The sequence below is a fragment of the Cynocephalus volans genome, chromosome 4 (assembly GCF_027409185.1).
Source record: "Cynocephalus volans isolate mCynVol1 chromosome 4, mCynVol1.pri, whole genome shotgun sequence".
NCBI lineage: Eukaryota > Metazoa > Chordata > Mammalia > Dermoptera > Cynocephalidae > Cynocephalus > Cynocephalus volans.
In genome coordinates, this window is record NC_084463.1 from 92207087 (window position 1) to 92233575 (window position 26489).

At 37.3% G+C, this 26489-nt stretch overlaps 2 protein-coding genes across 2 annotated transcripts in view; one reads left to right on the forward strand and one right to left on the reverse strand.

Annotated features, from left to right (window-relative positions):
* Positions 1 to 371: 371 nt before the first annotated feature.
* DDIAS (DNA damage induced apoptosis suppressor) lies at positions 372 to 20143 on the reverse strand. The gene is made up of 5 exons (XM_063095910.1): positions 20089 to 20143; positions 12000 to 12128; positions 5400 to 5561; positions 4314 to 4431; positions 372 to 3191 (listed from the first exon to the last, which is right to left on the reverse strand). Exons 2-5 carry the CDS (start codon positions 12110 to 12112, stop codon positions 585 to 587), a joined length of 3000 nt encoding a protein of 999 aa, XP_062951980.1. The 5' UTR covers positions 12113 to 12128; positions 20089 to 20143; the 3' UTR covers positions 372 to 584.
* A 1302-nt stretch (positions 20144 to 21445) lies between these two features.
* The window catches only part of PRCP (prolylcarboxypeptidase), an 82220-nt gene continuing 77176 nt past the window's right edge, over positions 21446 to 26489 (forward strand). Inside the window, exon 1 of the mRNA XM_063095576.1 lies at positions 21446 to 21613. Coding sequence (XP_062951646.1) covers positions 21446 to 21613 — 168 coding nt within the window. The remainder of the gene's footprint in view (positions 21614 to 26489) is intronic.

A 26489-nucleotide genomic window follows, 5' to 3' on the forward strand; every position in this document is an offset into this window, starting at 1 on the left:
AGCTTTTCTTCCATGCTCCCAGAGCAACATAAATATTTGTAATATCCATTACAAATCTTATCATTGCATTTTCTTCATTGTATTGAAATTGTCTGCTTATATTGTCTGTCCTACCCAGCAGACAAAAATCTTTTGAGGTCAGTGATCCTATAGCTTTGTATCACAAGCTCAGCACAGTAGTTGACCCACTACATAGCAGGAATTTTCTGGTCTAAGCTGAACAATTAAGACAGACTTTATGTTTTGGTTTGCAAAGGATTTATTTTTGGATGTACACGTGATTTTAACAAATACCTTTAAAAAGTAAAATTAACAATATTACTAAAGTACAATAAACAATATAACATAAAGTGCCCATTTATCTGAATCATAGTGTTCTGGGTAAAGCACTGTGGAAAACAATGGCTTTACAACATTTTAAAATGTATAGTAGCCCCCAGTGCTATTTTTTACTTTTTATTTTTCTCTTTGCTTCTCTTCAAGTGTTCAAAATGTGAAGAATGCTTTCCATGACACTAGAGGCAAAAGTTTCCAAAGAAATTTACCTTTATTTAAAAGTTCAGGAATTGGGTTTGGGTGGCTTTTTATGAAAACAACTCAGGTGACCATGCAGTTTTAGTTTCAGACACTGATGCTGGGCAATTTTCTGAAAACGGAAGGCAACATTTGACATCTGAACAAGAATCAAGTCCAAGAATTGACTCTTTGGCAATCCAGCCTGAACTTTTACAGTTATATTTAGGAGTTTTCTGTTTTGTAACTCTTGCTGTAAGCATATTGTTTAAATTTAACTCATTAGTTACACATTTATCAGTTCTTTGTCTGACATGTTTCAGTTTTTTTCTTGGTAATTCTTTTTCATTAGGAGAGTTATGGGCAGCAAGGCATTTCCTAAGACCCGTGACTTGGAATCCAGGCATATCTGAAAGAAATACTTTTTTTGTGGTAGGAGGGACCAATTCATCAACATCAGTTTCAAGGCACGCAGCAATAGGACAGTGGTTTAAAGCCTCTGGTTGTGCAATATCAACTTTAATAGGGCTTCTGGATCTCTGGATGGGTGTTTTTATATTTTTTGGACAATTTGGGGTGGCTCGCTTGTCATATTCAGGAGAAATCTTTGTTTTTTTACAGTTAGCATCAAAATCTGAATAAAAGGCAGGTAGTTTTTTGAAAGCTCTGTTCATCCCATGAATTCTTGTTTGGTGGAATCCTGCAACTGGAGTTGACTGTGAACATGGAACAAAGTCTTGGCTATCTTCAAAATCATATTCTGAATCTGACTGAAAATGAGGTGGAGGAGAGCATATTCTTGGAAACCTAGAGACAGATATGCTTTGCAAAGATAATTTTTGTGAAGGCTGGCTGGACTTTTCAGGTGATCTCAGTGAAAAATCAGATTCCACAGGATGACTTTCTGCCAAAGACAAAATATACTGTGATTTTTCTATAATTTCTGTTGTAATGTCCATTTCCTTATCAATATCACCAAAGAGATCAGCAGAAGCATCATAGCTACCTTCATGACCAGTAGAATTGCTCTGTGTTAAGTTATTATTGATAAGTCCACAAGGTACTTCTTTCAATGTATTTGTACTTATATTTGGACTACTGTGAAGAGTTTCTAATGAATACATAAGTTTCCTGCAAATTGTAAAACTTTCACCTTGGTTCTTTGGATACCTATAATATTGTTTGTTTTTTAAGTTGTAATATTGCTTATTTTCTAATGTGTGAATATCAGAAACATCATTATACTTCCTATACCTCAAAGTTGTCAAATTTTCACTCATTTCTGAAAGGGATTTTTCTCCACATCTATTAAAATATTTGATACTGAGACAATAATCACTTGCTGAAGTACTGGGCCTAAGAGAAACTTTATCCCTATGTGATGGGGTTCTGGTAGACTTCTTAAGAGTAACTGTTGTTTCTAAATTTTTTGAAGATGGAAACAGAGTTGACAGATAAGCGTTTGGTAGAAAATATTCGGAAACTTCTCTTCCATTACTACATATAGAGACAGTGTCTGCTGTGTTATCTGATTGTGGCTCCTTTTGAATACTAGAGTTTGGATTTGCTTCACAGTCAGAAAGGAAGTTATTTTTGCTAGAGTTTGCTTTGATTGTTGCTTGTGATGATCTTAAAGCTACAGGTGGTGTATGCAGGTCTCCAGTAATTCTCTGGGAAGTCACAGATAACCTGCTCTGGTCTGCATGGAACTTATCAATGTCATTATCTACATGATGTTTCCTAATATTGTCATCTGTCTGGGTTATAGCAATCTCATTTTCGATAACTGCCAGAAACTTGTTCAGGCTTTCAGAGAGTGGCAGATCATCCCAAATCTCAGGGTCACAATCCTGGGAACCACCAGCTCTCTCTTCAAGTATCAGTGATGAAGGCAGAAAACATGCAGATCTCTCTTGAAGGCTAGGAGGGGTATCTACATTATAATGCTGGTAACATAGTGGTTCACACTGGGAATACCTATTTTTAATTTCCACTGCACTGTGGAAAGATTTTGTATTACTTGACTTAAGGAGCTCTAGCATTTTCAAAGGGAATAAATTAGAGTCAGTAACTCTAACTTCATGATGACTGCTGTGAGTTGCACTCAGCTGACTAGCTTGTAAGGCAACTTCTTCAACCAACTTTTCTGCTGAACTCTTTTTATCCATATATGAAGCAAGGCTCCATGAACTCTGAATGGGATCATGGCAGCTACTGGAACCAGTGGTCTCTGCAAAGGAGATGTACTTTCTGCTCTGGTGAAGAATACCAATGGCCTTGCTTTGGTCTGAAGCTGAAAAAACATCATTATCTGTTAGTTGTGAAACAAAGGAAGTGAGTTCAAGTGATAGCTGCCAGAATCTTGAAAAATTTTCTCTGCCGTAGGACTCGAAAAAATAAGAATTGCTGTCAGGGCCACATATGCTGCTGAGATCACTATCTGAGTGATCTAAAGCAAGTAAGTGACTATTAGGTGTCTGGGAGGCACAGTGAAGTTTCCTAAAATTGGAAGTCTGCAAAAGCTGATGGAAGTAGTCAATGACAGTGAAGCCTGAAGCACTTGGGTTTGGCAGAACAATCTGGCAAGCCACTAAGGCACTGACTTCTCTTTTGTGATAAGGGCACTCCTGTAGGAAGTTACTAAAATCTGAACCTTGTCCATATTGGTTTTCAAAATTCTGTGAAAGAAGTAAATGAATTTAAATGAGAATAAATTGTTCTTCTGACTCAAATATGAAACATGAATTATAAAGGTTAAAGCAGATACAACTATTACCCCTGCCCCTCCAATTTCAATTCCTTTAGTCTTATAGGCAGAGTAGCATATGTAAGAGGCTATAAAACTTGGAATAAAAAGACTTTTCTTCAAATCCTGGTTCCAGCATTTACTAGCAGTGTTGGGACTTTGCCAAGTTATTCAATCTCTCTGAGCCTTAGTTTTCTCATTTATAAAATAAGGATTAAAAATGCAGGATTATTTTTAAGCAATAGCATGAAAAACTGCACAGTGCTTAGCAGATGCTAGTTGTTCCATAAATGGTAGCTACCATTATATTTCTTGTTAGCTTCCATAAACTTTTGAGTGTTTAATGTCCTCACTTGTTAAAGAAAGAAAGAAAGAAAGAAAACAGCTGTCTAAGATTTTAACAAAGTAAAACTCTTTTGATTTCACTTTCCCTTTAGGTTTTTCTTGCTGTTCAGTTGTGAAGTGCTCTATTCTCCTTTTAAAAACTCTGATTTCAGTGTGGACAAAATTTTCATTTGTTTGTTTTAGTATAAGTGAGATAGAAAACTATTACTCTTCCAGAGTTGGTACCTTTTTTTTAACTTCTATAGTCACTTTTGTTATTATCTAAGACATCCTTTTAAATTTATTCTTAGTGTTCTTGTCAATACTCATATTCTTCAACTTCAATGTTATTCCTTCCTCCTATTTTTACAGATGACACAGTTAAAAAGATAGAGACTAGGTGAAATGAAACTTTTAGTACATAATTTGAACAAGATTTGGAGGGTGAAAAAAACATCAAATATCAAAATCAAATATCTAACACTTCTGAATTTCTAATAAATGTATTTTTTAAGCTCTGAGAGTGTTTGAGCTGGGTTCTTCTGACTATAGAAAGAGGAAGCTGTCACACATGGTGTTTTAACAGATCACCTATAGGCTATTTTTACAAAGTTTGAAGTGTTTCTACAGACAGTTACATTTGTATGACTCCTAAAAACTATTCAGAAAAATTCAAATAATTTCATTACAATCTTAACAGACTGCTAAAAAGAAAGCTAGTCTCCCTTACCGTCACTCCAAAAATAAAGCTTTGTCCGACAAAGCAAGTTTCAACTGCTTTAGTTAATAGGCTCTGGGTTGTATCACTGTCTACTGTTTCCGGAATTTTATTAGGATCCTGAATGTACCTTGATTGGAAAAAAAATAAAAAATGTTGAGAGATAAACTTTGAAATTTTAACTTACCCTAAATTCAGAAGAGACAATTAGTTCAAAAATGCAGCTTGAAACTTTTGAGTTACATGTAGAGAAACAAAGTAACTTAAGAGCTAGGCATTTTGCTACCTCTAGTTTCTTACAGTGTAGAATGACAAAAAATCACAATTGATCAAATGTGATAAAGCAGATGCCTGCCTAATCATCAGGTCCAGTAATTACTCAAGAGAAAAATAAAAGGGCAGTAGAAGTAGTGGTGGGATCTCTAGCCCTTCACCACAAAGCAGAAGGAAGTCTTTCTCCTACTTTGGCACTCTTGGCTGTGGTCCCTCTACTGTCCCTTTCTTCAAATCAGTTTGCCTTCAACTACAAGGACATGAACATAGATTTCTTCTGCCAAGTGATTAGGAGAGGAGGGCAGAAGAATGCGGGGAGAAAAGCTTCAGTTGCTTATGTATATCCTGACATCCTCAGGACTACATATTAGTAAATCAAAACATGCAGATGAAGTTGCAATGCAAATGAAAGAAATATCAAAATTTCAATTTCTGATATGCAAATATTCCCTCAAATAGCTTCTCCTGCCTCAGGGGGACCTAACCACTTGAATGCTAACTTCAATTTGAATAATCCTTCAGTTTGAAAAAATTTTACTTTCTTAGTCTGTATTCTCTAACTTGGATTAGTTTTGTAAGTTAATATTCTAATTATAGCTTAGTTGCCCTGAATAAAAGTAGACTGGCTTAACATTATCACAAAATGTATTCAGGAATAAATATCTTTCTCTTTTCTTGCCTGATTATCTTTTAAAGGAACTGATGATCTGTGGTTGAATAATTATCTTTTTATTAAATGCATATTACCTTAAAAACATATATCTTCAAATTCTATGGGCATATTAAAGGAGCAGCCAGGAAAAAGAATGCTTTAAATATTCTTACCTGTGCAAACCAGTGGCAGAAAGACCAAAAAATGTATCTAAGCAGCTTCCAAATACAGTAATGACAAACAATTTATTTGATTCTGCAACTTTTAAGGAAAGTTTATATCTGTAAGTGGCATTTTCAGCGTTGCCAGTAGAGCCACATTTTGGACAATTAGACCTGGAAAAGATGGGGGAAAAGTATAGAAATGTCTATTAAAAATTTTTTTTTAATATGACAAAAATCTAGAAAGGCAAACATTTAAAATAATATTTTGTGTATAAATGCGCCTATACAATTTATACACTTAAACTATTTCAAATAAACCTCTCTTGAATTTCTCTTTTTATAATAGTTGCCTTTACCTGTTTAAATTAAGTATCACTAATTAATAGAAATACATACCAAAATGATAGAAAACTGAAGGAAAAATACTCTCTCTCTCTGTGTGTGTGTGTGTGTGTGTGAGAGAGAGAGAGAGAGAGAGAATAATACATAATCTTGAAATATTTTTTATACACAAGGCACTTTACTTTCATTTTCCTCATCATTATAAAAATAACTTTATTTTCTTTAATTCATTGAAATATGCTAAGAATTTATCAGATAACAAAAATTAGATATGAAAATACATAGATTTTAATTTGTTTTAAAGGCAATATGTAATTTGGCTAAGGGCTTTCTAGTCAAAAAGTACACATCAAGTGTAAATCTATTGCCATGTATTCGCTGATAGTTATTAAATTCCTTAAACTTTGAGTTCCTCATCTGTAAAATCCAGTGCTGAAAAGGATAAAATGAGACAAAATAAATAAGTCTAGTGCAAATCTTGCCAAATTAATAAGTGTTAGTCTGCTTCTCTCTCATAATTATATTAAATACTGTAATGATTATTATTACTTCTACTTAGTGTTTCCCTCTTTTCTAGTTTGTAATAATGTCTTGTACTTTAATTTCCATTTTTCATGTTCTTAATTTAGCAAACAGACCCTTTAAAACATCTTATGGTAATGGCTAATACTAGGACTTTGTTTTTTCTTCATGTTGCTATTGATCTGTCTTAAAAAGAGTGGCAAAATGCAAATAGAAAGTAATGTTAAGACAGTTGTATAAATTTGATTGTTGCCAGACAGCCACTAGGGGGAGTATAAAACTAACGCCTCTCAAAATAACTTTTTTCAACCAAAGTTAACCCATCATATAAGATATTACGGATTCACCATCATTAGCTCTCTGCTAATTATTTTTTTGCCAAACTGAGGATGGATCTGTACCAACCCATTCATATAATCTTACCCAAATCTGCTGAAGTTTGTGCTGTAGTCTGGCCATAGAATAAAGTAAAGGTAATTTACTCACTAGGGGATTGGATAAAACCTCATTAGTACCAAGTTCTAGTGAAATGAACTGTTTTAAATATATATTAGAATTTCTTTAAAAGTTATGTATTAATAGGGTATTCATAATGTAAAATTCCTACCAAATCTTAGAATAAATAATATGTATCCGTGTTTTAGTTTTCAAATGTTTTCAACATACATTATTTCATTCTGATAGGTAAAAAAGGTATTTACCCCATTTACAAATGGAAAAATTGGTTTGGATTTTTGCCCAAGGTGACAAAGTTATTGAATTTATGACCCAAATCCAAATTTATGATACAAATCCAAAGGACATATTATGATAACTATGAGAATAATATGGTTAACAGTTAACTATCTTGCAAATAGAGTATCAATTATAGCCTAACAAAAACTAGGTCTATTAGTGCTAATTCACATACACATTCAATTATATGAAATACTTTTATAAAATGCAAATATATAATGAAGATATTTATACAGCGTCCTTTATCCTTTTGGGAATAAAGTTGGATTGAAATAAATGTTAGTGTTGTATAATATAGATTAGAGCTTCTCAGTGTTTAATATGCATATCACCTGGGGATCTTGTTAAAATGAAGATTCTGATTCAGTAAGTCTAGACATACCCTAAGATTCTGCACTTCCAATAAGCTCCCAGGTGATGCTAATACAAACGTTCCCTAGGCCACACTTTGAGAAGCAAGGGTATAGACAACACATTCAAATCACTGTCCCCTGATTTAACTCCTAGAGGCACCCCTATTTCTAAAATGCCATTTGTTATGAATAGCAGTTTTCAAACGTTTTGGTCTCTGGATCCCTTACACTCTTAAAAAAGTTATTGAGAACACCAAAGAGCTTTTGTTTCTGTGGATAATATCTATCTATCTATATTTTTAATTTAGAAATATTTACTTGATAAAGATGGAATATATTCAAGGTATCCAATATGATGATTTAAAATACATATACACCATGTAATAATTATCACAATAAAATTAACACATCCATTACCATCTATGCTGTACATTAGATGCCCAGAACTTGTTCATCTTTTACATATCTATATTTCTAACTGAAATGAGAAATTAAAACTGAAAAATCTAAAAAATGTTTATGAATTCATTAAAAATAATAAACACATTACATGGTTAACATAAAGAATATCTTTTTATGAACAATAATTATGTGTTCCAACACACACAAAAAAATAGTGAGAAGAGCGGCACTGTTTTACATTTTGCAAATCTCTTTAATGTCTGGCTTAATAAAAACACAGTTGGATTCTCATATCTGCTTCTCTGCTCAGTCTGTTGTGATATAACATGTCCTGTAGCCTCTGGGAAAACTCCACAACGTACTCATGAGAGAATGAGAGTGAAAAAGGCAAATAATGCCTAAGAATTGTTAAGAAAATGGGTTTGAGCTTAAGGAGCTACTGAAAGGATCTATCTGAAATAATAGCTGTAAATTGCTACCTTTTTTGTCTGATTCCAATTAAAACACCAAGTTTCATTTATTTTTCTAGTATGTTTAGCCCAGAAGTAGAAGAATTGAAGAGAGAGCGATCCTTAGTGTTTTTTTGATCTTGAAACCCTTTGAAAACCTGATGAAAGCAATGGACTTACTCTCTTCCCCAGAAAAATGTACATAGGACCAAAGCACACAGTATTTTACATATTTTAGGGACTGGAGGATTCATACATATTTATAACCTATCCAGAGATTCCAGGTTAAGAATTCACAGAGTAGATGATTATATAATGTCCCTTCAAAGCTTACAAACCCCGATTAAACTGAATGTGTATACAAAGCAATAAAAAATATTTTAAAAAGTATCTCTAAGACTTTCACATACCACTTCCCTCCCCAAAAGAAGAAACCTATGATCTTTGTTTATGAAATTCAATTTGACTTGCTTAAGTAAATGACACAAACTTTTTGGGTGCAAACAAAGATGGGATGGGATGAGAGATGGGAGAAAGGATAGGTAAATAGTGTCTGAGCTATGATTCCCATTTTAAGATAGGAAAAGAAAGTTATTAGTTTCGGAGACAGATTTCTAGACTGAAGAGACTATGGGTGTCATTAGGTCACCCAGAAGGGCAAGTTCCATCTGTTTGGGCTGGATAGATAGCTTATTAGGATAAATAAATCCCATGCTCTTATGGGCTGGCCCGTGGCTCACTTGGGAGACTGTGGTGCTGATAACACCAAGGCCATGGGTTTGGATCCCTATATAGGGGTGGCCGGTTAGCTCACTTGGGAGAGCATGATGCTGACAACACCAAGTCAAGGGTTAAGATCCCCATACTGGTCATCTTTAAAAAAAAAAAAAAAAATCCCTTGCTCTTAACTTTTGGGAGAGTACACACACACATACACTACTATATGTGTATGTGTATATGTATATGGTTGATTAGTTAGGTCCTTCATATGACCAACTACACATATACATATATGAGTACACGTTTTTAGTATTTATATGTCCATGTCTATTTCTTTATGTCATGAAACCCCTTTTCAAATGGAATCTAGCCTGGAACCCTAATATAAGGATGAGAATGGAGCTCTTGTTGAAACTAAGGTGGGGGGCCCCATTCCTACCTAATACTCAGCACTATCCACTATTACTACGCTAAACCCTAAGTTCTTCCAGAGGCACTTTCATGGAGTCGTAAGGCTCTACAGAATATAGTTTGAAAACCACCATTGCTCTAATCTTGGAAGTTAAAAAAGGAAAAAAGTTAACTCCATAAAACATAAAACACCCATGAAGAATGTTATTGCTAAGATTTGGGGGTTAAAGAAATCTTTAGGGAGTGGTCTCCTTGCTCTTCAGTGTCCCTAAGATCTGCAAAGGCTAGACTGTAGAACTCCTGTCATAAACCTGCTATGCTATAGCAGTGGGAAAATAAAAGTGAGAAATTTCTGTTTCCTATGTTGGCAGGCAATTGATTCCAAGTAAGAAAAAAAAGGAAAGTAGAAACAACAGTAGAAAAGATAAGCACTGGGAATTATAGGAATAAATTTTTTTGTAGCATTGTCAATGAAATATATAGAGAGAATAAGTCATATTTCTGTAGAATATTATGGGCAAAGACCACATGCTGTAGGTTTTACGTGCCTAAATAGTCCAGTCAGAGCTCCTTTCCCAGGGCATTGTAAGCTCTCAGAAACGGGGTTGGGGGGAAGAGTGTCATTGTGAAGACAAATTCCACTGCTAATTTGGAGGCAATATAGTGATTATGAATGTAGACAGCTGTCCCTAACTAGCTGGCTGTGTGATTTAAGGCAAGTTACTTAACTTTTCTAAGCTTTAGTTGTCTCCTTTGAAGGCTGGCATTAACAATAACATCTAATTCATAGGGCTGTTATATTAAAAGATAAAATGGTTTACAAGCTCCTAGCATAGTGACTAGCAAACAATACACACTCTTTGATGTTATCTATTTGTACTGCCAGCCTAAAGAGGTAACAATGGCATTATTACTTGACCTAAATTTTTGTTGCAGATTTTATTTAAAAGAAACAACTTGACAAAAAAAGTTTAAGGGCCGGCCCGTGGCTAACTTAGGGAGAGTGTGGTGCGATAGCACCAAGGCTATGGGTTTGGATCCCTATATAGGGATGGCCAGTTGACTCACTCAGGAGAGCGTGGTGCTGACAGCACCAAGTCAGGGGTTAAGATTCCCTTACCGGTCATCTTTAAAAAAAAAAAAAAAAAGAAAGAAAAGAAAAAAGTTTAAAAAATATTTTACACCTATATATATTACTGATTATATATCATACAATGTTCTAAGTATGTCTTATATATTAACTCATTTGATTCTTACAAGAACTACAAGGCAGATATTATCTTCCCCATTTTGAGGCTCAGATAATTTAAGTGAATTGCCCAAGGCCACACAGCTGTTAAGTAGCAACGATGGGATTTGATCACAGTCAGTCTGGTTCCAGAGGATTATGCTTCTAATCACCACAATATATTGAAACAGGTAAAATATAAGAGATTTGTAATAATAATAGACTCTATTTTGGAAATCTTAATATATGTCAAGTATTACACTAGGATATTTCTGTGCATTATCTCTAACAATTATCTCACATCGTGAGTATTATTATCCCACTTTACAAATGAGTGATCAGACTCACAGAAGTTAAATGTCTTGTTCTAGGTCACATAATTAATAAGTGTCAGAGCCTATCTGCAGCCCTGTTGTATTCTCTGAAGCTTGAAATTGTTGCATTATACCACACTGCTTCTAAGAATAGATCCTGATAAAAGGCAAATAGCCCATGGGTTTAGTTGTTTCAAATGATAGGCAGGAACCTGAAAATGGGTGAACTTAAGACAACCTAGACACTATCATACTGTCATTTATTCATTCATTTAAGAAACATTTGTTGAGCATTTTCTATGAACTAAGCCCTAGGCTGGATGCCAAGGATTTAATGATTAATAACACAAACAGGATCTTTCTCTGAACTTACAAATGAGTACTTGAGAGTGGCTTAGTAAAGGAACAGTGATAACTACTGTAAGGATGACTTAGAGTATAGCAGTGAGTAAGAACTGCCAATCCCTATTCACCTCCCCATTCGATCCTCACAGATAAAAATAGTTAAGAATATTGCTGGCATACCACTCTTACTTACATACTACTAGGTACTTACTAGATATCCTTATCCTCTCTTCCAGGCAGAAAGTATTCTTGAGGAACTCCAAACTTCATCTCTTACTTTTACTCTATAAAAACCGGAGGGGAATCTTAGGCTGTCAGGGATACTTGGCCTGTATCTGAGTACCACAATAAAGAATTATGTGCCAAGTACCATTCTGGGTGCTAAGTGGTAGCGATTACTAGAACATAGTCCTTGCTCTCAAGTTTATTTATATTAAAAAATAATCTGGGGATCATGCAAAAACAAACAAAAAACCCCTACATTATTACCAGGGATATCCCAGAAGTGGTTGAAGTTTTCACACCAGGATTGGGATTTACTCTCTGAGAGGTTACTTTTCTTCTCTAAGACAGGTATTTAGCACAGACTGGGCAATAACTTGAAACCTTCCTCTATTACTAAAGGACTGCCAGCCAATTCTATTCTGGGATTTACAGAACAACCAACCTCTCGGAGAATCTAATGTCCTGGTATGATGAATTTAATCTTTACTTGCCCTTCAGCTATAGGAAATATACAGTGTACACCTGTTATTTCCTCTCTCATGCTTACAGGCTTTACTTTTTACCTTTTGGAGACCAGGATTATCCGAGAGAAGCACTTTTGACATGATGGATATATAAAACTTGAATTCTGGAGAGCAAGTACTGAGGCAAGAACAAACTTCCTTCTTCTACTCATGCAGTCACACCTTGGCCTGCAAAACAAAACAGCCATTGGGATGAATAGAATATCATGAACTGTATGTGCATATTCACTTCTTAGGAAAACCACTTAATTGTCACTACAAAGGCAATAGATGTCCTTTGTTTCACTTTGAAAGTGAAAGTAATACGTGTCAATGTATTGGAAAATTAATTTTCTTTTTCTGCTTCATTAAAAGAATTAATAGAAATAAGATTTAAAACAAAGTGGCTCAAGCCAATCTTCTATATCTGAATAAATGCACTGTTCCAATAATTCGGGAAAGGTGTCATTAAGCTTCTTTCACACCTTTACAAGAAGATGAAGAACTTGCTTCTACATTAACAGGAAAAAAATTACATGAATCTTTAAAGAACCTAAACTGGTGGGAAATGGTTCTTTTTAGCTGAAAAATCACTTTATTCAATTTCAGTGTGCATTTTACACAACTTGAAGAGAAAAACAAGACTTGAGATTTTTTGAACAGAAAAAGCAAAATGTTACATCATCGAAGGAGAGCTCAGTGTTTTAAGATCCTTGTATAAAACACATCAGAGAAGTAAAACAGTAAAATAGCAATGTTCTCTTCTTTTATAGGTACTTTCTTTTTTAAAAATTTGAATATTGTTTTGTTTACCAAATTTTTTGTTAGCTTACTTATAAAAAAAATGCTCTGAAATAAAGGTCTGTGTATGTGTTTAAGATAGAGCTATATCAATAAACTTTCATTCGTAAACACATGGCAAAAGCCTGCAATTTCTGAAAATGGGTAGAACTGTTTCTGAGACTGGCATAGAAAATTTGGACAAAGTGGAGGTCATAAGTTTAAAAATGATAACAAAATTTTAGGTACAGCTCTTCACTAGGATGATCATAAACATAGAAATGTGGTGACTATAGAAGGGAGATCTTAAAGTGATACTAAATCTGTCCATCAATCAAAACAACATTTCTGTGAAAATAAAATCTTGCCACCTAAGGCAATATGAAGGAAACCTGCAAAGATAAAGGATAAACAATTTACATAAATCACTGATATATGTTACTAAAGGGAGCACAGACAAGAAAAAGCTAATCCTAATATTTTGTTTTAGGACTCTTAACGTATACATGACTAGGAAGGTTCTACCAAAAGCAGATATGTATTCCTAGATTTGGTTGTCACCTTAGGCCGCATGGCAATCTCTAAGGACAACGTATAGTAGATGGATAATAGGATATAAGGGAAAGGCAAAAAAGAAGGGTCAAAGAAAACTGTCATTATTCATGCTAATACCTCAGATTCCTTGCCAATGCAGCAAATAATGAAATTTATGTCAGCAAAGGCATCTTCCCTCTACATCTCTAAAATCCTGTTTCAGGTGGGGTGCAACATGGTGGTATTCCTACCTGTGAGCTAGGGGGGATAAAACAGGGCAAAGCTCTCTCCTACCTGCTTAAAATCTTGTTATTTACGGCCGGCCCGTGGCTCACTCGGGAGAGTGCGGTGCTGATAACACCAAGGCCCCGGGTTTGGATCCCACATAGGGATGGCCGGTTAGCTCACTGGCTGAGCGTGGTGCTGACAACACCAAGCCAAGGGTTAAGATCCCCTTACCGGTCATCTTTAAAAAAAAAAAAAAAAAAAAATCTTGTTATTTAGAATGAAGCCTCAATTCCTTTCAGTGGTCTGTGAGGCCCTGGGTCATCTAGACCTTGCCCACCTTCCTCACTTCATCTTCTACCACTCTCCTTCATAATCATTGCACTTCAAGCCATGCTGGCCATCTTTCTGCTGCTCAAATACACCAGATGATTTTCCTTGTGGAGCTTCTGCGCTTACAGTTCTCCTGTGTATAGATATAATGTTCTTCCTTTAGTTCTTTGATTAGCTGGTTTCCTCTCATCCTTCAACCTTTAACTCTAATATTACCCCCTCGAGAGCCCCACTTTATCTCAAGTAGATACCCCAATTTTCTTAGTTTCTATGACATCACCTGTTTTATCCTCCATGGTAATAATCGTGTTCTGTAATCACCCTAAATATGCATTTGCTTATTTATTTTTGTTTGTTCTACTTCCCACTAGTCTGAAAGTTTCTATAAGACAGGAATCTTGTCTATCTTGTTCACTGTATTCCCAGTGCTTAGAACAGAGCTCAGCACATAGTAAGTTCACAGTAAATATTCACTGAATGAAAAACTGTAAGCAGAATCTTGCAATTTAAGGACAATTTCATAACGGAGTAGGCACATACCATATGGTATTAGGAGTTTCCTCCTTTATCATTTAAGCCCCTCTAAAAATGGATGGCTTTTCTTTTATTTTTCCACATCTTAGATACTACTGTACCTCTAGAGTCCTACCTTTTGTTTTCTTTGTCTATTCTATTATCTATTTGATTTTATTCTCCTTAATGCCTCTTGACTCTCCTCCTTGTTCATTATGTGCTGGTAATTTATGCTAAAGGGAACACAAAAAAGTAATCTGAGTTGTGTTCCTTGCCTCTCTGCTCCCACAGTATGTTTACATTTCCGTGCCTTTCATTCTTCTGGCTGATACTTATTCTTTAAGATCCTTCTCGGGGGTTTTCTCCCCCAGGAAGCTTTCCCAGGTTAAGTGACCCTATTGTTTTTTTTTTTTTTTTTTTTATCACTTACCATATTATATTAAATTTATCTGTTTAAAATGTCTTTTTCTGGAACCAGAGTTAAGATCTTAGAAGGACCGTCTTTTTATATCTTCAGTGCCAATTTCAAAAATTGTCAATCTGAATGTTAGCTGTTATACCTCTTCATAATTTTTAGCTTTCTTCTTCTTAAACCACTTTCCTATAGCATTAAATTTCCTATAGCCATTTTATATGCCATATACCATTAAATATAAAACGCAATTTTACCAAATCATAAAATAATCTTATATTTGCATATAAGTACACAGAATAGTTTCATATACAGTACCTTATTTAATACTTTTTTTAAAAAATACTTATTTTAATCATTATTTACATTTTATTCTCACTTCTAATTTTTTCTTAATTGTGGTTATATAGTGAGCAGAGACTATCTTCTTTAGGGCTCTAAAATAGAATTTTATACATATTGTACCACAACTATATGGACATTCATCAAATCATATTCTTTACACACTTGTAATCAAATTCAAACTTTAGGAAATGGATTAAACCTGTAACATGACTAGGACAGTGTGCTAAGTGTTGTGGGGTAAACAATCAAAAATAAGACACTTCCTGTTCTAAAAAGTTTATTGTTTAACAGACAACTCACCAAAACATTAAAAACTTAAATAAGCAGGAAATTTGGGGATAATTTCTAAATTAATTGTGTGAGCACTAATTGCTTTATTTTTAAAGGAAGATTAGTTAAATTGTCTTTATTTAAGGGTTTATTGCCCTCTAGTGGATCAAGTACGTCTAAAAACCCATAACATACCAGCAAATTTGAGAACTGAAATGAAAAAGGTCAATACAATATTTTTATTCTTTGTGTTTCACCTACTGAACCTCAGCAAATGGCCAAAAGACTTCCTAGTCATTGTCTGTTAAACAGGAATACGTATAAGATCCTTTCAGGCAGTCACTGTTAGTTATTTCTTTTGCTGTTTTCATAGTATTTACTTCATGATACTCGTCATCTGGTTTGTTATCTCTTTCTCTCTCTGCTATTTGACTTGCAGTATGGTGAATGAATGTCTGATGGATAATTGAATGAAGCAGTCAGGAATGAGTAAATACTAAAATTAGGAAACATAATGATAGACTTGGGAACAATCTCCTATACGGTACCTCTTGTAATTCATATTTCTTCTCAATTTTACTGGGAAGGATGATGACATAGTATTACATTTCTTTCAGTTCCATCACAGTTGGCAAGCCATATTCCAATTTAAAAGCTCACTATATTTACTTTTTCATCAGTTACTTATTATGCAGCTGCTAAATGCCAGATGTTGGGAATAGTATAAGTGATGGACAAACAAGATCCCTACCTAGTTACTAGACTTACAATCTAGTGCAAGAGACAAATATTAAACAGATAGATAATCACACAAAAAATTTAACTGCAATTGTGGCACATTCTATAAAGGAAATGTATGTGATACCATGAGAAAATATGACAAGGGGACTGATTTAGTTTTGCTTGGGGGGAGAGAGAGAAAAGGATAGTTAGGAAAATACATAATCCTTTTTTAAAAAGGTATTTTCTCTTAGAGTAGTGGTATTAAAGGTGATTTTTAATTCCTTTATATATTTAAAATATTTCCTAAATGTATCACTTTTATAATTAGAAAAATCAGTAAATATAATAAAAATACTGGGTAGAAAACTTAGCAGTAAAATTCAAAGAAAACATTGGTTCTTCTTAATGTCTCACACTTAAAAGTAGAAATAAGGAGGTTGAGATGGAAAGGAGAAAAGTATAAGTATTAGGGTAGGTTAATGGGAACTAATTAGGTCCTCAGCTGACCTTTGTTTTGAAGGCCCAGAGAGTGCCTAGGTCAATGTCTAGGAATGAAGACTATGATAGATTTACACTCATTAAAATATGTGGAGTCCAGATGGACATTCTATAGCGTGGAATACTTTGGAATACCTGCTTTCTCTTCTACTCAAACCATGTGGGGAGCAAAACCAAAATCCAAAGATGTTTTACTAATTTATCATGAAAAATTACTGTCAAAAGGAAGGGACATACCAGAAGCCCATTTGGGGGGGAGGGTATAACTAAATGTTAAGCCAAATTATAAACAGAAAGATGCTTGAAGATAATATTTAATATTTATGGAATCAGGCTAATGCCTGGTGCAACCATTTTACTATATAGTTTTGTCAATGGGACCAGATGTATAAGCTCACTGAGTATAACCCCTGCATTCCACTTTCATGCTAGCCAAGTAGTTCTCAAACTTTAGTGTGCCTCAAAATCACCTGGAGGGCTTGATAAAACACAGATTGTTAGGCCCCAACTCTAGCATTTAAGTCTGGGATGAGAGGCTGAGAATTTACATTTCTCACAAGTTCCCAAGTAATGGCCACATAAGTTGCCCACACTTGAAAACCACTGGCTTATTAGCCATTGGGACTATGTGATGGTGAAGAATGTTTGTGATGGACATGGTTATAGTTGAATACCAAGGCCTCAGAGCATTTCAAGTCTCTTTCAGATTACTTTGCAATTCTTTGCTCTAATCCATTATCTGGTGACCTTTCAGTTTAACTCCCTCATTACCAAGTTCTTAGAAGGCACCTTAACAGTCTATGCAAAACTATTTCCATTCATTCACACACACCAACACCTTATTTTTTCTTTTGGGCTTGATTAGACCATCTAGAATAATCAGGTTAGATTAGAAAATCTGGAATAATTCTTATTAAATGTTAGATCCTGGAGAAAAAATTAAATTAAGTATTTAGTATTTAAGTATTTAGTGCAAACTGGCATATGGGGATGGTGATAAAAGAGAAGCAGAAGATGCGGATCCATTTTAAAGTTTGTAATCCAGCTGGGTTCATAATTTCTTTTGACTGCTTTACAGTTTGCAAAGTGCTTTCACATCATTATCTGATCCACTCAAAGAAATTAAATAACTAATTAAAGGTCAAGAAGCAAGTGGAGTCAGGTCTGGAACTCATACCTTCCAATGAGTAGTTCACTAGTCTTTCTAGGCCACTACAGTGTGCTAAAGCTTCACATTTAAGAAATGATTGAATTTAAGACTGTGCCCAAAGGAAGAAACTACCCCCTTTAAAAACTAGTCCCCAGTTTTAATGATAGAAGGAAAAGGAGATGACTCACTTTTTTCTTTCTTCATGCCTCCCCAAACTATTCTTATCTTGCAAGAAAATCTTTATCACCTTGTTGCTCTGATTTCACATTTCATATTTTACAGGCCAAGAGGCCTCAGCTATAAGAATGATGGCTGTTTTGAACTGGTTTCTTAACACTACTTAATGGTCTCCTCCAAGGACACATACTTTGTCTAATTTTTCTTTAGGCAGTCACAAGAAGTCCCTAAGAAATAATTTACCAACATTGACTTGAAAATTCTAGAAAGGAAAGAGAGAGGAAGGGAGGAGACTGAAAACTAATCAAACAAAAAACAAAGAGAGAAAACCTTCAGCGAAGAAATAAATATTGGGGAAAAATATTTTAAAAACATTAACCAGGAAAATCAAAAGAGTTTGTCCACTGACTCCATCATTTATGGGGCATTTATGAAAGGGATGGAGAAAGGAGACAGGGTTACAAAGATAGAAAAAACAGGCTGTTGTGTTCAAGGTCTTTATAATTTATTGACTATGTCAGACAATGTATTAACTATCAATTAAGTTATACAAAGGTACAAACAATATATTCAAGTTCCAGACTTCCATATCTCAACTGCTTAACTGACAACCAACTGTATTTGGATGTCTCTTAGACATCTCAAGATTTACTAGGTGAAAAATCTGAATTCTTAGTTTCCTCTCAAACCTCTTTCCCTGCTATTTTTTCCATCTCAGCAAATGGTACTATTCTCTAACCAATAACTCAGGCTAGATACCTAGGAATCATCCTTCATTCCCTCATGTCCCACATCACACCCATCAGTAAGTCCTTGAGTCTATTTCTATATCTAAAAACCATCATTCACTTTTTCTCCATATATTCTCACCACCTTAATCCACAGCACAATTATCTCCTGCTTATGCTGATGCATTAGACTTCTAACTGCGTAATCTGGTCCCTGCCCATCTCTCCAGGCTCATCTCATACAACTGTCCTTTCTGAATATGTTCCAGCAATGCTGGTCTTTTCTTAGGTTCTTAAACACTAAGATGTCAAGCTCTTTCCTGCCTCAGGGCCTTTGCACATTCTATTCACTCTGGAATGTTATTCCTTTCCGCTCTTGCATGGCTGGATCATTCTCATCTTTTAGGCCTCAATTTACATATCAATTCCTCAGAGAGGCCTTTCCAGATCAATCTAACTCATGTAGTTCCCTGTTATTCTCCTTAAGTTCATCCACAAAAGGTAATTGCCATTAGGATAGAAATCTATTTTGTTCACGATTGTAACACAGCACCTAGCAGTTCATGGTGCAGAAAAGGAGGGGCTTATAAACTATCTGCGGAATGAATAAATAATCACAGGGTGCTCTGTCATCCAGTCTTGCCGGGTCAGGAAAGATTTCCTGACTTAAAAGACTTTGCAAACTGAGATCTAAGGAATGAGTAAGAATTAGTCATGTTGGGGACAGGTTTAGAAGAGGCCTGAAGGTGAGAGGGAGGATGGTGCATCTGAGGAACTCAAAAGACATTCTGTATGGCTGGAGCCTAAAGACGGAGCGGTGAGAAACCACTAGCGCTGGAAAGGCAGGCAAAGGCCAGGCAAGAAGGAGCCTGGAAACCACGTTAGGGAGTTTAGACTTAAACCCGAGGGCAAATAGGAGAGATTGAAAGGTTTCAAACGGAAAGTGCCTTGAACTAAAGCAAAGACAGTAAAAGTGGCGAGAAGTGAACGGATTTGAGATATTCAACAGGCTGGTATGTCTGGCCGGATGTGAGAGATGGGAAGGAATCCAGAAAACTTTCAAATTTCTGGTTTAAGCACATCGCTCAGTTAAGCACCTTCCTTCTGGGCCATTAAATCAGCTTGGAAAAGACCCTTTTTCAGCATGTACTACTCTGCAGAGTAGCCAGCTGAATAAGTATTTGCACGTCTCAGAGGTAAGAGTCGCACCTTTTTCTGTTTTTTCGGGTTCTGAAAGCTCACCCCGTGTCTAGGTAGATGGCACAGTCTTTAATAATCTAAACACTAAAATTGACCATTTTACTCTTCTACCTTTATGGCCGCCTTTTTAGAGAGGAGATTGAGTCCTGAAAAACAACAAAAAGTGCAGGGCTCTGACTTTCATTCGTAATGACATTAAGGGCCTCGTTAGGAGCCTCCAGCCCTTGCGCTCCCCGAGAACCTCTTTCCCCAGCTCCTCACCTGAAGCAGAAGGCCCAGAACCAGCCCAGGAGACTCAGTAACTCCGGCCAGCCGGACTGTGCTGCTCGCCAATCGAATCTCCCGCGTCCCTTTCCGCCGGAAGTGACGCTTTGCTGTGCTTCCTCAGTGCCAATCAGAAGACGGTACCTCGGCGTGTGTTGATTAGTCACGTAATCCTGCATGCATTTGGGAGGGACTGCTTTCTTCAAACTGGGGGTAAAGAGCGGGTTTGGGGGATGTTCTTCTCCTACTGGTCTAGCAGGAGTACAGTGCGTAAAGTTGCTTTTGGGACGGCGCTAGGCCCGCTGAGCGTAGGGATCCAGAGAAGGCGTGGGAGCGGGCGGGAGCATCCCTCGGCCTGCGCTCTGGGGGGTGACTGGAAGAGGGAGTGGCATCTGGGTGAAGAGGGTTGACTGAGCCGTGAAGACAGGAGGGGGCGCGGTCGGAGGGGAATGACAAGACCTAGGGCGGAGAGAGGCAGGGGGCGGGGCGTGGGATGGGTACTGGGGGCCTGGAGAAAAAAGACCCGGAGGAATCTGGGGGCGCTGTGTGCCTGGGGCGACCTTCGTAAGGGATGGGTTGAGCCGGCAACATGGAGGTTTGGGGTTACCCGGGGACACAGTGCCATAGTGGGTGTTTAGGCTGGCATAATGGAGGTGGAGTGCAAGGAGCGCAGTCGTTGGAGCGGGACCCAGAGGTCTGTAACGATGTGCTCCACTTCCTGCTCTATGAGTGACCCAGTGCAAGTTCTCGCACCTTTCTGAGCCTGTTTCCTAGTTTATAAGTGGGAATAACAATCGTACAGGACGCACGAGATTGCTGTGATGGTCGAGTTAGATGAGGTGATGTGTGTGCCATCATGCCTAGTGATAGACTGGCATGTAGCCCACAGTCTATACCTTGTCGTGGTAGCCATTATTATTACCATTATGTGGGATTTGCGGAAGGCAGGAGGTGTCACAATGGAATTGAGACGGCCAGGCGGGGTTTGACGGTGACGATAAAGGTGGGCGTACAGGGTGACCTAGAGGAGAGGCGGGCTTGTGGGGCGCTGTAGATAAGGGTGGGATACGGCGGTGAGCTACGATGAGTCCCTGGAATGATAAGAGTAGACTTCGGGTGTACCCGCAATGAAGGTAGGCTCTAAGGAGGAGATGACACGAGAGGGAAGCAGAGTGGAGGCGGCGCCCTCGGGGACTGGGGCAGCGTGGCTGAGAAGCTGGCTGACTTTGGGTTTCCCCCGGGGAGGAGTCGGTCTGCGGCGGGCGGAGCTGGGGGCCGGGCAGGGTTTAGGTTGCGCGCTTCTGCCAGCCTCTCTCCCGCCCTCCCACCCGCATTGCAGCCGCGAGCCTGAGCCATGGACCGCCGAGTCCTCCCGCTCCTGCTCCTGACTTTCTTGGCGCCCAGGGCCGCCATAGCCCTCCAGCCGGCCCTAAGAACCCTTAGCAGCCTGCACTTGTCAACCAGCCCCACATCACAACCTGCTGTAGTCAAGAGCTACTCGGTTTTCTATTTCCGACAGAAGGTAAGGGGGAGGGGGTGCTTCGCTGTCTCAGTCCCAACCGCCAGGACCCCCGTCCCGCAGAGCCCGGGCACTAGAGCCCACCCCCAAATTCAGACTCCCTAATGCCTAGGATCAGTCCGGTCTTGGGCTCACACTTTCTAGACGGTGGCCCCAAATCTCAATTCTTTAAAAAAGAAGAAGAAGAAGAAGAAAAAGATGACCGGTAAGGGGATCTTAACCCTTGACTTGGTGTTGTCAGCACCACGCTCACCCACTGAGCAACTGGCCATCCCTATATGGGATCCGAACCCGTGGCCTTGGTGTTATCAGCACCGCACTCTACCGAGTGAGCCACGGGCCGGCCCAAATCCCAATTCTTTTAAAATTTCTCTTCCCATTACCAGTAATTTAATATCAGTCCTGGCTTCATACTCTTCATTCAGGCTCTTTTGTAATGGGTCACGACAGTCACTTCAACTCCCCCTGCCCCCAGAGGATGCCCCACCCCGAACTCCCTTGACTTTCCCCCAAATTCAAATTATTGAGGTCCAGCTGGCTCCTAGTCCGAGGTGACAGTAATCCTTTGCCCCAAGTCAGCCCCTAAATACAAATTCTAATATATTTCCGTTTGATGATATGTAATACATTTACACAACTTAAAAGCCAGACTTTCGTATCTGGATGAGCTCAAAGTTGATTTTGTAGCCCTTTTATTAAGAATTTTTGATATTCCCTATTCCCCATAAGACTGAACATATGTAGCCTGTGCTTGTTAAGGAAGTTGTAGGACTGTGTCAGCATTTGGGTGGGGCTGGGGGTGAGGGCTAGTGTCTCTATGGTTTGCAATTTGAGTTTAGAGGTTTAAGATAGGCTTGATGCCTTTGTGCTTGGTTGCAGCATGGGACATTCCCCCACAAGTATGGATGGACAGGTACATTCTGTGTGAAATAACAAGAAACCCTTATAATTCTACATTTCTGGGAGCCTGTGTAAAGATAGGCAAAGATCTGAAAAAAGTAGCGGTTAGGAAGAGTGCAAAGGTCCGAGGCTTGGCTTTAGGAGTCAGGTAGACCAGGATTCTACCTTGCTAGCTCTGTGACCTTGGGCAGGTTACAGTACCTCTCTGAGCCTTGTTTCTCCATATCTCGGGGGTTGTGGTGATGGTAAAATGATAGATTACATATCCCTAGCAGAATATCTAGCCTCAAGTAGGCACTTATTAAATGTGTGGTTACAGACCTATGTGAATTTTCAATAGGAATTTGAGATAGAGGGATGTCATGAACTTGTAAAATAACATATAAGAAACATTTTTTTACCCAGAAATTTGAATTCAAATTTATGAGGAAGAGAAAGCATTTTAGTTTTAGCAGAGGTTCCAGAGAATAGGGGTCTTTTTCTCAGGCAGGTCCCTTAAGTTACCTCTCTAGGGCAGTTTTCTCATTTGTAAACTGAGAGGCTGAGACAAAGATCACTGTTTTATGCTTAACTGAGGGAAGTCAAGGGCCCTTTGAGGAGCCATCTCAGAGAGGAGGTGGGTGAAGGCCAAGTTAGGTGCTCTGCTACCCCTTTTCTCCCTGACATCTTTCAACTGGAGCTCTCTCCTTTTACCTGTTTTATATACTGTGATTTTATATTTGATTATTTGCAGAGTTCTATCGCTAAAGTAAAATTGCAGGGAGACCTATTGGAATCAATCTCTAAAATCCCTTTGGGAATGATGAAAAAGGGAGAACTAAAGGGTAGAAGGGAATGAATTATCTGTTCCTAATTTGTGTTCCTTCGTTGCAGATTCCTTTGTTGGCTCTTTCAGTCTTTAGAAATATCATTCAATGCTTTTTAAACAAATTTTATTTTTGATGATTTGCAAAATTTGTTTGGCTTTACATAGCAATCTTTTGCCCACAGGTGTATATTTAGCTTATATTTTAGGATATAGAATCTATATAGGTATTTATTACCATAATAATAACTTTTCTTACATCAACTCCAATTGAGTTTTATTTCTTTTTTTTTCTTTTGGAAAAAACTTCCACATATGTATTTGTTGCATAATTATAGTTATAGTAGTTGCCAATTTTTGGACCATAGATTTTTAGTTGGGACTGATTGTATGTAAACTCAACTTTAGTTTTTTTAGTTAAAGCAGATGAAATACTTTTATGCCTTTTAATAATAAACTTATTATAACTGTAAGGCTCAGTTTGTATTCAAGGTCTAATTTGTATTAAACCTTATGATTTATCTGTGATTATATCCATCCAGGTAACCAAACTAGTCCCGGTTGTCCTTATATGCACATAAACGATGTGGTTTTATGGCATGATCTCTTGGAAAAGGCTTAGCCTTGTCCCTTCCCTGCTTAGAAATCCTTCATAACTCTGATTGATTTCAGGATAAAAGCCAAACTCCTTGTCATGGAATCCATTGTTCCATACTACATAACCCCTGCTGGCTTTTCCAGTTTTATATCATAACTCCCCATCCCTACTGCCACATACCTATAGTTTTAGCAACATAGAACATAGACTCAAGGAGTTTTATTGTCAGAAATTCTATCTGGAATGCCATCCTTCTTCTCTACCAGTTAAACTCATGCTTCTATCACAGCTGATGTGTCACCTCTTCTGTAAAATCTTGACTTCCTTAGAGCAATTTAGTTGGTCTTTTTTTTATCGTGCACACTATTTTGTATGTGTCCCTCAGGCTATATAGCACTCTCCAGTACCTAGAAGAGCCTATAGAAAGTATAAAGCAAAAAAGAAATAGTTGTTGAGGGGGTGAATGAATGACTATCCAAAGAGAGCCTAAGCAAAGGAAAGGCTTCCTTCATTTAATTTGCACAATCATTCTTTATTTTTCTTTTTATCTCTTCCATTCTTCATCAATTATTTTTTCCTTCATTTTCAAAGTCTTCAAATGCTGTTGATTAGTAGGAATATATGATTTTTTTTTTTACCAGAAATAACTGAATCAGGAGACAGAGAAAGGATAGTGCATCACTTGGGCACATCAAGTCTGTGAGTACATGTGTGATATCAGTGTCATAAAGGGCTCCCAGGGATGCATGGGTATGGTTACAGTATTTTATTGCTTATCACCTTCCACCTCTCACCCCAGCCTTTTAGGTTAGAATGTGAATCCTGAGGTCATTTTACCGTGTGATGTAGAGGGGAAGGAGAATGTGTTCTGTCAGGCTGTCATTTTCTTCAATGGTAAAACAGGGAGCAATATCTACTGTATTAGTCAGGGTTCTCTAGAAAAACAGAACCAATAGGGTATGTGTGTGTCTTTCTCTCCATATGTATATATTAAGGAATTGGCTCATGCAATTAATTGTAGAAGCTTAGTAATTTCAAAATCTGCAAAGTAGGATGGCAGGTTGGAGACCCAGGGAAGAGCTGAAATTTGAATCCATAGGCAGTCTGCTGGCAGAATTCCTCCTTCCTTGGGGGATATCAGTCTCTATTCTATTAAAGCCTTAAATTGACTGAATGAGGCCTACCCAAATTATGGAGGGTAATATGCTTGACTCAAAGTCCACTGATTTAAATGTCTCATCCAAAAAACACCTTCACAGAAACATCCAGAATAATGTTTGACCAAATATCTGGGCACCATGGCCTGGCCAAGTTGACACATAAAATTAACCATCCCATCTATCAAGGTTGTTGTCATGGTTAAATGTGACAACACATGAAAGTGCATGTACAGTGCCTGGAACATGTAGGAATTTAAGAACTTAATAGATACTAGTTCTTTCCCAACTCTTTTCTAAAACCACACTCACCATAGTGGTTATACATTTCAGATTGGTCCAAATGCATGACAACTGTGGTAATGCCTCTTCTCGAAACTAGTGATCAGTCTTCTATACCCAACTATTTCTGTTAGAAGTCTGCATCTTGCCCAACATTGACCTCATGGCCACTGACTACTGCAGGGTCTTCCCATGGCTCTTTCTCTGTCTGCTGTGAAGTGATCACATGAGTGAGTGAAACTGTTTCAATTTATATACATCCCTTACAGTTCTGCTTTCAATTCCTGTTCTAGGCTTCCCCCTTTCCCATTTTTGTCACAGTGGCCCTGATGTCTAATAAAATGTCACTGTGTTGGACCCCTTGGAAAGGTATATTGGTGTTGATCTTTCTCCTCATCCTCTTTCTTTTTTACCCCATCTCCTCCTGATGGCCTTCCCTGTAGGTCTGGAATATACTGTCACAAATATTATGTGAATTTTGAACTGATTTCTGTGTTTGGTGACACAGAATCATTTTTGGAAGGGTTCTTAGAGATCGTGTAGCCCACCCCTTAGATATGATGGGTTAATCTTGATCTAAATTATAGAATCAGGAACTTAATAGAACTTGAATGTGGTAGTAGTGAAGAGCACAGCCTTTAGAGACAAACATGTTTGAGAACAAATTCTGTTTCTGCCACTACCTGTGTAGCTTCAGACAAGTTACTCTGAGGCAGCCCCTATTTTCATAATCAGCAAAATGGGGATAATTACACTGCCCATCTTATGGGTTTCTTGTAAAATGAGTAGTATGTGTAAAGTGCTTATTTAGCACAGTACATATCACTTAGTAAACAAGAAGTGGTAAATATTTTTATTTTATCTTGCAGTTTCTTAGTGTATGTGGCTTTAATTTACCCCCTCTCCACTGAGAATAAAATATTTAAATCATTCCATATTATACCTAAAATAGTTATACTGAAAAAATATGAAAATCTGTCTGAATTCTTTTCTGTTACATGAATAATACATATGTGTCGTTTTATCAGTGGGATACAATTTAATAGATCATAGGAATTAACTTCTTTCACTGCTTGAAATTATTTTCTTTCACACAGATTCTGATAAATAAAAAGAAGTATATGAAAGCATTTCTAT